This window comes from Anabrus simplex, chromosome 5 (genome assembly GCF_040414725.1).
Source record: "Anabrus simplex isolate iqAnaSimp1 chromosome 5, ASM4041472v1, whole genome shotgun sequence".
Taxonomy (NCBI): domain Eukaryota; kingdom Metazoa; phylum Arthropoda; class Insecta; order Orthoptera; family Tettigoniidae; genus Anabrus; species Anabrus simplex.
The window spans coordinates 352,939,736-352,952,278 of NC_090269.1; the positions used below are offsets into that span (position 1 = coordinate 352,939,736).

The 12,543-nt window shown below is 39.9% G+C and overlaps 1 protein-coding gene across 1 annotated transcript in view; it reads right to left on the minus strand.

Annotated features, from left to right (window-relative positions):
* Positions 1 to 1,709: 1,709 nt before the first annotated feature.
* LOC136874900 (uncharacterized) overlaps positions 1,710 to 12,543 on the minus strand; it is a 28,182-nt gene continuing 17,348 nt past the window's right edge. Inside the window, exons 2-3 of the mRNA XM_067148603.2 lie at positions 12,124 to 12,313; positions 1,710 to 1,982 (exon numbers count right to left, since the gene is read on the minus strand). Of these exons, the coding sequence (XP_067004704.2) occupies positions 1,756 to 1,982; positions 12,124 to 12,313 (417 nt within the window). The 3' untranslated portion in view covers positions 1,710 to 1,755. The remainder of the gene's footprint in view (positions 1,983 to 12,123; positions 12,314 to 12,543) is intronic.

The window sequence follows — 12,543 nt, forward strand, 5'->3', positions numbered from 1 at the left end:
TGTAAGTACCTAGGTGTTAATATGAGGAAATCTTCAATGGGATAATAATATAAATGTGATTGTAAATAAAGGGTACAGATCTCTGCACATGGTTATGATGGTGTTTAGGGGTAAGTCATTATGGTTTCAGTGTATGGCAACCTCATGAGGATTACTTGATTCATGAACTGGAAAAAATCCAAAGAAAAGCAGCTCGATTTGTTCTGGGTGATTTCCGACAAAAGAGTAGCGTAACAAAAATGTTGCAAAGTTTGGGTTGGGAAGATTTGAGAGAAAGGAGACGAGTTGCTAGACTAAGTGGTATGTTCCGAGCTGTTAGTGGAGAGATAGACGAATAAGTTTGAGTGGTGTTTTTAAATGTAGGAAAGATCACAATATGAAGATACAGTTGGAATTCAAGAGGAAAAACGGGGACTAATATTCGTTTACAGGAAGGGGATTTGGGGATTAGAATAGTTTAACAAGGGAGATGATCAATAAATTTGCAATTTCTTTGAAATAATTTAAGAAACTTTAGGAAAACATCAGATAGGGATTCTGCAACCTAGCGGCTGCCCTAAATGCAGACCAGTATTGATTGATTGATTGATTGATTGATTGATTGATTGATTGATTGATTGATTGATTGATTAACGGTGATTCATCCACCAAACTGTGGCCTTGAACAGACCCAGTGGTGTTATTCAGCAGGAGTAGGCTATGCGCCGATACCGGGAATCGTACTCTACCTGCATCATAATAATGACGAGGATGGTTACCATCATAATCATTATCACCTTGGAGACCCAGGGGCTCTTAATTTGGGGAGCGTAGTTTGGCGACCTGGAATTACTCTACTTTCCTCTGCCAGGCTCCTGCCTTGGTCAACTAACCAATTGATCTACAGTGACTTAAATCATATTATTTAATTCTTAGGATGAAATCTAAGCTACATGTTTTCAACTACATCCTCTGGTGTCCGATTTGCCATTATGTTCTGTACTTTACATCTCTCCGATAATTACGTACTCTTTGAACTGAACAGTCCGACTCGTTGGCTGAATGGTCAGCGTACTGGCCTTCGGTTCGGAGGGTCCCGGGTTCGATTCCCGGCCGGGTCGGGGATTTTAACCTTAATTGGTTAATTCCAGTGGCCCGAGGGCTGGGTGTTTGTGCTGTCCCCAACATCCCTGCAACTCACACACCACACATAACACTATCCTCCACCACAACAACACGCAGTTACCTACACATGGCAGATGCCACCCACCCTCATCGGAGGGTCTGCCTTACAAGGGCTGCACTCGGCTAGAAATAGCCACACGAAGTTATATATATGAACTGAACAGGACATACCACATTCAGTGCGGCCGTGCAAATTAAGTCATCATTTCCTCGCCGGTTAGCGCGGGGTCTGACAGAACACACTATAAGTCGACATCCCTTATGGCAGGAGGTTACCTCCCTCAGGAATTACAGAAGGAATGAGAGGAAAGGTATATTATGTGTACAGTCTTAATGTCACAAAATATGGAACCTGCAATGAAGTAGATACAAAACACCCCGCACCATTGGCTCCCGAAACAGCCTACCACAATCTGAATATATGTATATATAGTTTCGTATAAATAAATAACTCATTCTTCGTCGGATATTCTCCTGAAAACTGTATACAATTAATTTTGTCTTAAATACAATTTTTTTTAGATTCCGGAAGGAAAGAAAGTAGATTCTTTTTTATATCAACTGTATTTTTGCTTCTTGCAGATTGGTACATTAGGCAGACGAACAGGTAGCCTGAGATTCCCACACAAACTGATGATCACCTGACATTCCTGCCAGCTCCAAGGCCAGACGAAATTCTTCTGTCTTCTCCAAGCTGACCGGTAGCTGTTTGCTTAGGAGTATTGAGGCAGGTTCCGCGTGATGTGCCTCACAACCGCATAGCGCCATGGTAGTACGATCTTCTGATAAGTAGATCACCTGCAATGTGCGGTTGCTATCTGAAACACCACAGGAAACAGAATTGAAGAGTATCAGGTTCGTCCTCACACAAGCTAATATAATTATTTTATTTGATCTGAAAGTGTACTTTACAAAGTAAAATCTGTCATATATGGAAGGAGCTGCAACGTTATGTCTCCAAAGTTCAATGATTAGGGCGGTCCATTAAATTGGCTATAAATGTACACAAACGTGTAAAAATTTCACATTCTCGAAAAAAGAAACAAGTCTCATGACGGGGAAAACGTAAGCAAAGCATGATGTTTTATTTATCCTGGAAAATTTGTGGATATATTCTCTTTCCTAATATGAACCATCCAACCGAGTACACAAATCCCAAAATTATTCTTCGTGGCTCACACAGGTGCGAGACGGCACGTGAATAGCGAAGACGGCTGTAATTTCTCCAGTAAGGGAGGGCGAAGTGAAGCTGGAAGATGATTGGCTGCTTTCAAGGACAACTCTAGTTGCCAGGGCAGTGCTTACTTCCAAGTGCACTTGAATTGCCTCCGTGTATTCCGGATGTCGTCCTCTCTACTAAAAACTCTCTGAACTTTACCACTTCCACGAAGTTCTATGTACTTTAACCACATATCTTTATACTGATTTCTAGTGCCAACTGATGTATCGAGGTGTAATTAACTTGAGTGGGAATGTTCATATTTTAAGGTTTGATAACCTGGTCGCTCTCAGTTGTTTCTTGTTATTTTGGAGCTGTCACCACCGTCTTAAACTTTGATCCGTAAATCAAAATTCTGTCCGTCAGCGTAATGATCACCGATCAGACAGGTGGATTACGTCATTCTTCTAGAACTGTCAGTCAGTCTCATATAAATATTGTGAATTTTGGACCTAATGTGGCAATTCCCATCAGGACAGTAAGAGTCCTACATTAAAGTAGAAAGACTCCTTCGGGAGCCGTTGCTGATGCTAGAGGTAAAGCAGATCATTAACTGAGTGAAATTAATCAACGTGTAATCAATGGAAGATTCCCGCATTCCCCTTTAGCATGTAACGCTTAGACCGACCTGCGTTTACCTTGTACGTGGTCTGCAGACATAGTGTTTATACCCCTCGTGGGGATTTTGTAAAATGTGAGGATGCATGAGCGTGTACCCTCGTTTCTCCTATTCACTTTGTTTTCTGGTAATTAAGCTTTAATTTTAAATTTTTCTACCCTCCTTTCGGACATTATTCTTTAGTCACTAAGTAGTATGGCTTATCCATTGCGTCATCAGGTCCTATGCTCTGTTAGATTTAGTCTTTAGCATTAAACTAGGAGTGCTTGAATGGATTCAGCCTCCATTTTGTGTTTTGTTTTCGACCTTTTTTATTTAACGTTGTTTTCTTTTCTCGGCCCTGTAGTATAGTTTCGGTCCCTGGATCTTTTGATCCATCTGTCGAATACGGCTTCTCTATGAAATAAGTGTAGCGAGTATAAAAGCTGGTTAAGGTTTTAACAGTAGAAAGTGTATTCTGCTTAAGGTAATTAGTGGTGTTTGACACAAGGACAATAATGTAACTTCCTGGTCCATAAAGTGCAATTGTACCGAGCTACTTAGCCGTATGGTTAGGGGCGCGTAGGCGTAAAGTTGCATTTGGGAGACAATGAGTTCGAAGATGGTTTTCCGTGCGTCCCAATCTTCACACCAGGCAAATGCTGGGGTTGTACCTCAATTAAGGCCACGGACGCTTCGCTCTCACTCCTGGCCCTGTTCTCTCCCATAGTCGTCATAAGGCCTATTCGTGCTGATGTGACGTAAAGCCAATTGTAAAAAATGCAATTGTAAAGTGTAATATGTAAACTCTCGAGACCTTTTAGATATAAAGATGACCTTAGAAGGTTCGATTTCTCTCTTAGTAACTTTGTTCTAGAAGCTACAGCTTCTTCTTTGAACTGCATACAATTCCATTTTCCCTCTGCTGTGAGAGTTTATTTGTAAAAAAAAGCGTGTAACAGGCACATTCTAAATTTATAAAACCTATTGGTCTGATTTCCTCTGAAAGACTTGTATGAAATTTAAGTCCTCTCTTCCCTGTTTGCAAATTCACTGAGCTTCTAAGCTTCCCTGTTATTCCTTGTTAATGTTCCCCTCTTGTTAAATCTTCTGTTATTGTTATTTTGAAGAGATCATCGGATAAGAAAATAAAGGAAATAAATCTCAGTAGATATTATTATCAAAATTTAAAATTTATTCATGCTTTGTCCTGCCATTCACTCCCACGCTTCTTTCCCTCTCTGCTCCAAGGGAATATTCGTAATATGCGGTAGCAGAGCGAGGTTGTATGGGGTGGACGAAACCCCTTTGGCTGTTTTTTGGAAAATGATTAATTCAAAACATTTCAATTTTAACTGGGTTTCAAAATGTTCGTACTTTCTCTGCATTTCATCATGTCAAACCCTCGGGACTTTTAGCTCCTTGGTATCGCCGTAAGGAGGAACTTATTTAAGAGCTGTTAAATAGGAAGGTGCAATGTGGTGGCACGGTCTCTACGGATGTGTCATACCTTAAAGATTTTTTGTATTTTCCTGTGTATGTCCCTGTTCATGGGGGGAAGGAAGTTAAAGAGATTGTCCAAAATCGGCTCTGATGTAGCTGAACTTACTTCACTAATTAGGTTTTTGAAGGTGGCGGGCCATCAGCTATTGAAGTTAAATCTCTACAGGTACGAATGTTTCTCTTTTATTATAGAATTGGTGTTGTAGTGTCTCCTAAAGTCAGCGATGAACACTCTATAACTGCTGAATGTTTGTGCTAGACCATCTCTATGTTACCTGATATAATTAATTGGTGATGAACTGGGTCTGTTATTGGGAGGAGTAGTAGTTCTACCTGTGGCTATTGTGGAAGAGAAACGCAAGTCCTCTGACCGTATTCTGTCATCCGTACAACAACGCGCTACGGCCCCATCTGAACAGCACGCAGTGAGCCTTTCCCTTGTCCCGACAAATAATAACCAGATTTTTCATCAGTTATCCATCAAATGAACCCCCAAACCTCTAACTGTTGCGCCGGTATTTCTCAATGTTTTAGAATTCTACCCCATCCGCTTGCTATTCTTTTGAAAGGTATTTCCAAGTTTACGGTTATTCCAACTAGGAATGTCATTTCCATTTTATGTTTTCTATTTGAGTTTCAGTATCATGCTCTTGTATTTATGGTATCTCACTCTCAAATTTTATAAATTGTACATCAGTGCACAGTTGGTTTTCTTTCTGATGAAATAGAGAAATTCATCTCTTACAGAAGTACTATAGAAATCTTCAAGGCCCATCTTCTGGCACATTTTATTCCTCAAAGTTTCTGACGTCCCTAGTTCAGAAATTTATCTCTCAGAGTCCAAAAAGACTGGATGAAAACCTGGCAGATTTCTTCCAAGATATTAATTTTTACGTCAGGGCATTTGTACTTAAGTATTCCGAAGGGCAGATGATTCAAACCTTTATTGGAGGGATTTCACCTCCCTACTGTTCTTATTTTGGTTTCATTTCCAAGCCCTACAATTTTGACGAACTTGAGGCGAAGTCTGTCGCTACGGAGGGAGTCAAATATGCCAACACGCTGAGAACTGCGTTCTACCCACCACCTTCTCTTCTGTATCTTGGCCTCCACTGAGCAAAACGTTCACCCTTCGTAAATATTATGCTTATGGGTCTGTGAATCATTTAAGGAACTAGTCTTCGAAAGCAGGAACTTCTGCCTATCCGGACTGTCCCAAGTGCGGTCTTTTTGTGCATTTTGCTACAGGCTGTAATGTTTCAAAATCTACTTAATCTTGCAATAGGGTAACCTAGGCTACCAGGCTGTCTTTTTTCTTATTATTATTCTTCCTTCCCAAACAAATATAAGTCAAGTGAAACCATTCCATGTGTTGACGTTGTGCTATCAAAACTTAAAGCTAAGTGCCGTAGTGAATTTCTTGGTCCGAAAAGTGCTTGAAAATACCTTCTGAATACAATCAATTTATTGTATTTCTCAAGGTTGAGAATAGCAAAACCATAACTGCCTTATTCGGTTCCGGATGTTTAGTGTCAGTGGTATTCTAAGCTGAAGACTGGATGTAATTTTTCTAAGTATGCTCCTTCCTCTTTATATGTGTATTGGCCGACACTTCTTTTTAGGAAATTTTGAGCTTCATTTTTAGGAAAATTAGAATTTCAAAATTCACGTGGAAATTCAGATTGTATGTAACTAAATATATGTCGCGCCCCATTGTTCTGGGTGCTACTTTCCTGTACAATTCAGGTTTTGTGTTAGATCATCAGAAACTATTCTGCTTCGCCAAATTCGTCCGTATTGTGGCACTTCGACTTTACTTTTACATTGTAATTCTGCGTCATTTTCTGTTGGTTCACCTCTTCAGTAAGAAATTATGTTAGATCTTAGTAATTTATCTGAGAATCAGGCTAATGGGTTTATGTCAGTTTTCTATATTTTTCTCGTCCGGCGCTATGGCTAAATGGTTAGCGTGCTGGCCTTTGGTCACAGGGGTCCCGGGTTCGATTCCCGGCAGTGTAAGGAATTTTAACCATCATTGGTTAATTTCGCCGGCACTGGGGCTGGGTGTATGTGTCGTCTTCATTATCATTTCATCCTCATCACGTCCCCTACGGGCTTCAAATCGAAAGACGTGCACCTGGCGAGCCAAATATGTCCTTGGACACTCCCGCCACTAAAAGCCATACGCCATTTCATTTCTATTTTTCTCAGATAAGCTAGGAGTCACTGACATAACGGAATACTACAAGATCGATGTTACTGATTCTGTACCAGTAAGGTTTCCTCCTCATCGTTTGGTACCTCCCAAGATGAAATCTCTGAGGGAAGTCATTAATAAAATTTTCTTAGTGCCAAAACCACAAAGTGATTGTGGATTATGGGGCGCTGAATAAAAAAGTCGTCTTACAATCAGTACCCTTCCCTGACTTGCATTCTTGCTTCCCTCGGTTCCGGGAAGCTAAATTATTCACCACGTTAGATCTTAATCAAGCCTACTGTCAGATGCTGCTAAAAACATCTCTTTGAAAGAACTGGCAGCCCATAAATGTTCACAGTGAATTGCCCGTGTAATGATTTGACAAACAAAAACTGAGGCAGAATATTATTTCACCCGGAGAAGTAAAATGAATGAATCTATTAACGAATTAGAAAAGTAGTGTGAAATACATTAAACGTTCTTTCCTCTTAAGAATATTAATATCAAGCTCATGTCTGTGTAGAAAGTTGGATCCATGTTGATAATTAATTAAATGTCTGCAATCATAAAATCCGAGGTGATACAACACTGAAAGGCCTTAGCCAGAAAACGGCTTTTGCTCGTCCCAAATTGCTGCATATTACGAGAGACGCATGGTCAGCGTGAAAAAACTACTAGACTTCCATTTCTGCCTTTCTAGACGGGGGCCTCTACGTCACCCTCAGATAGCACCTCAATTGTCTCTCGTAGATTGAGCGGAAATTGGAAAAAGCACTCCGCGAGTATGAGTGCTTTCGATATGATAATTAATTTTATGTTCTCTCTTCCACAACGTGACTCAGTTCACCGAAACTATACCTGGTGCTTCGGACACACAGTTTCCACTGTAGGGTTTTTCACTGAAATGTATAAAACATGTACATGTAACAACGCGGAAGCGGAGAAGTTCCCGAATGTTGCAGGGACTTTAGATGAACTGGGAACTAAATTTGCTGAAACGACACGAAAAAACTCCGCCTATTGTTTACAGCACAAACACCTCCACCACGTAAACATGAAGTGTACTAAAATTCATAGCAATGGAATGACCACGTTATACGAAAAACGAATTTGTGGGCATGCTGCTGATATTCGGAGAGCGTCATCGCACTGAACGTGCATCTGCGCCTTTTACCTGCGTATATTAAGACAGACTTCATCCATATCGTAGAGCATGGAATTATTGAACATAATCTGCACTTGCAGATATTCAAACGGCTCACAGCCCAGAGCTTACAGCAGATAGCAAACACATCCAGTGGAATTTTACGAGTTGCTTCACGAACAAGTGAATTGCACACACCTGGACATAAATCACATTTTTATTTAAATATCCAAATTTGCTAAATTAGTGTCTTATGCTGCTTTTATTCCCATTTACGTCTGATGACGAGCGCAATTAATTATTTTTCAATAAGTATCCTCTGGTAAGGACACTTTTCGTAGGCAGCCCTACGCACGGACTGACGCACGGAGTGGCGCCCCTGCCTATGTAAGTCCCAGAGCGCAATGGCCCAGTGTGAGTCACATCTGGTAAAGGTCTCGGCTTAGGATTACGAGTGAAGACCTCAACGGACTCTTCAACGGAGCAGATGGCCTTCGGAAAGGTGGAGATTGCGGTAGATGCAGCAATGTACTTGGAGGTTAATACGAGTACAACCTGCTGCCTTGCTGGTTGATAGGGGACTATAAAAGACTAAAGGAGAAAACCATTACAGAAATATCCCCTCTCTCCTTAATTGGCTCTTTGTTCTTGAGTTGGGAAACTCGCTTTAAAGGCGGAGGAACCATAAAGGTGGCCAGCGGCACAAGGATGCCGAACGCACTGGACAACGACCACATTAAAGGCCTGATGGCAAGTCCTAGTAATCATTATGGCTATGCTCATTACGAAATTATCATCATCCGAAGTAAGTTCCTCAATCGGATCTCCGGCATGTACTGTTGTGAGTACAGGCATGAAGAAAATCAAGTGTCAAGACAAATTAAAATCGCAACCTGGAATGTGAGAACAGTGGTTCAAGGAGGAAAAATACATAATACGATTAAATAAATGGCTAGGATCGAGATAGAGATACTTGGTGCTAGTGAGATACGATGGCCGAATACGGTAGATGTTTACATAAATGAACATAGAGTGCAATAATCGCGTAGAACTGATGGAACGCATGCACATGGAGTCGGTGTAATACTTTCAGCGGAAGTAGCAAGGTGTCTCAAAAGTTTCACACCCGTATCAACCAGAGTAATGATGTTACAGCTGAGTTTTAGGCCTATTGATATGAACATAATACAAATGCATACATCTACAATGGACAAGAAAGATGAAAAGGCAGAAGAATTCTACGAAAGCATAAATGGAATTTTTTAAAACCTTAACAAACATGACCTGGCAATTGTGTTGGAAGATTTGAATGCGGAAATGGGGGAAGGTAAGACATCAGACATAGTAGGACCATTTGGACTAGAAGAGTGGATTTCCAGAGGGGAAGTTCTCGAAAATTTGCTATGTCAAATGACTTAGTGATTATGAACACTTGGTTTAAACTCCCACCTAGAAACTTATATACATGGAAGCCTCTAATGGACAAACCGGAAAATGTGTGAGGAACCAGGTTGATTTCATGTTGATAAATAAACGATTCAGGAACAGTTGCACCGCAGTAAAAACCTTCCCGGGTGCAGACGTCAACTTAGGTCACACACTACTTGTTGGTGTTTTCAAAAGCAAAATGAAGAAAGTGAAGAGGAAGAACAAGCAAAACTATAATTTAAGGAAAATGAAAGACCGAATAGTGAAACAGAACATGCAAGTAGAACTTAACTTGAAAATTATCACAGAGAAAAATATCACCAGTAATAATGTCAAATTAAAATGGACTAAACTACAAAACGCTGTACAGCATATAAAAGAGAAACACACGAAACCAGAGGGGAAAGGAAAAAGTCATGGATGACGGATGTAACATTGAACGTAATGGAGAAAAGAAGAGTTAATAAAGGAAAATCTGCAGAAACAGAAGGATAAATGCGAACATCAGAAGAAATACCAGGGAGGCAAAAGAAAAAGAAAAATTGGAGCAATGTGGGGAGATTGATTTATATCAAAGTAGGTATGACAGCTTCAATGTACACGAGAAAATAAGAGAAGTAACAGGGAAATACAGGAATGGCACCTGTGGAAAGTTAACAGATGAAACCAGGAACTTGATGGTGGATTTAGAAGACAAGAAGAAGACGTCAAAAATATATAGATTTATTTCATGACAATAGATTTGCTTTTACACAAAGTATAATTGAAATAAGTGGCAGAGATACACTAGAAGAAGTTTAAACAGCCATCAATCAGATTAAGAACGGAATGGCAGTGGGACCAGATAAAGTAGAAGCTGAGTTCTTAAAACTGATGGATGAAAATAATGTCAAGTGATTGACCAAAATCTTCAACCAAATTTATGTATCCGGGAATTTTCCATCGGAATGGCTCAAGTCAGGGTTCAGCACCTCGCCAAAAAGGTAAATGCACAACAATGTTCAGATTACCGCATGATAAGCTTGATGAGTCGTATCTTGAAAGTGTTTTTGAGAATGATGCACAGAAGAATACACAGACTGTGCGAAGATCAGATAGCCCCTAATCAGTGTGGATTTGTTAACGCAGTGGGTACGGGAGAGGCCTTGTTCAGTGTACAGGCACTGCTTCAGAAATGTAGAGATTTAAATAAGAATGTATTTTATTGTCTAATAGACTACCAGAAAGCCTTTGACCGTAAAACATGAAAAGTTGATAATTATGATAAATATTGGAATGGTGGGAAAAGATCTGCGAATCAAGACGCTGTACTGGAATTAAACAGCGGTGTTGCGTGTTGAAGGAGAACACACTGAAGCAGTCAATATCGTCAGAGGAGTGAGGTAGTGATGTACCTTGTCACCTGTAATATTTAATTTGTGTTCAGAATACATATTTAGAGAAGACTTGGAAGATATAGAAGAAGGAATTTTGATAAATGAAGTGAGATTAAACAACATCCGATATGCCGATGAGACGATTGTATTTGCTGATACGATCCAAGCACTAAAATCACTAATGGATAGAACTGTAACATTCAGCAGCCAATACGGGCTTGAAAGAAACACCGCAAAGACAAAACTCATGGTTATACAGTAAGAAAAATATAGCCAGATTAAGCTTGTTATAAATCAAAAGAGTGTAGAAAGGGTAAAACAATATTCATACCTGGAACCATAATAAATGAAGACTGGGATAACTCACAAGAAGTCAAGCTACTCATTGGAAAAGCAAGAAGTGTGATCTAGAAAATGAATAATGCGTTTAAAAGCTGCAATCTAACAATAGGAACTAAAATCAGACATTTGCGCTGCTATGTATTTTCTGTTCTTTTATATGGTATAGAGACTTGGATACTAAGTAAAAAGACAGAGAAGAAGCTGCAGACCTTTGAAACACGGCTTTATATGCGGATACTCAGAATATCTTGAACCCAGAGAATGACAAACGTGGTGATAATTGAAAGGATGAACACAACGCCTCATTTGATCAAGATAGTGAAATGCCCAAAGCTATAGTATCAGGAACATATCATGTGCAATACAGATAGATACGACCTACTCCAAAAAGTATATCAGTGGAAAAGCAACAGTAAAAGAGGTCCTGGAAGAAGACGAATATCTTGGCTTGACAATCTTAGAGGCTGGTGCAATATGTCATCAGTTTAACTGTTCCCTGCTGGCACAAACAAGACAAAAACAGCCATCATGATCACTAACATCCGAAACAGATAGGTACCCAGAAAATAAGAAGGTACTCTGGACACCGGAGTGTTTATTTGGGAATGATGACTAAACTAATCCCGAGAGATAAGTTGGTTTGCATACGACGTTGTAAAAGTTATCATCAAACACCTGATTTAACCCCCACAAACTTCCCTATGTTGATATTTTCGCCATGAATATTACGAAGAACAGCTGGCAAATAGAGCTGACCTTGTATATAAACTTCCTGCAGCAATTCTTACACTTGAAATGTTAACAAGAGCATAATGAGTGGATTGTAATTTTATGCGGAACACTTTGTAAATTTATTGTGACGGAATGTTCAAAATTATTCATACATAATAAGATTTTCCTTTCACTTTCATTTCCATACAGATGCACCTCCTGGATGTGGCGTACAAACACACAGTGGCATTGTTCCTGTAAGGGGCGGCAACCCAACACACTTTGAGTATTTTACTTAAGTTTCTGGTGGGTCACGAATGATGGATAACGTTTGTACACTCCTCACCCCCGTCACGGATAGCCGACGGACAAATCTCACTATCCCCAGGATATAAGTCTCTAAATCTCGAGGTTATGATGATGATTTACATGCATACTTACCTGGAATTTGCCAAGTCCCAGCATTCTCTGTGTTTACTATTGTGAATGTCTGGGCATGCTTTATTCCATTGTAAATTATTGATGCCTCTAAGGTAGTTTCATCGACTTTATTAACGGACATACGGTAACATTGGGTTTCGTTCCAGTAGCCTTCCTTGCTTGATTTTCCGAGGAACCAATCACCGTACAGCTGAAAAGATAAAACCGATTATTGTACTTCAAAGAAAATTAAACAGTCATTATTGGCTATAAGAAGAAAGGATACTAGAGACGTTTCATAATGTTCCAGAACTGAGTCACTGTTTTACACTTTAATACAGAATGTGCAACTGTCTAGCTGCTCCATATCATCCTTCACATGCTAGCTGATACTTCATAAAATAGAGGATATGTCATTCATCAGGAAGTTTCTGGAATCGA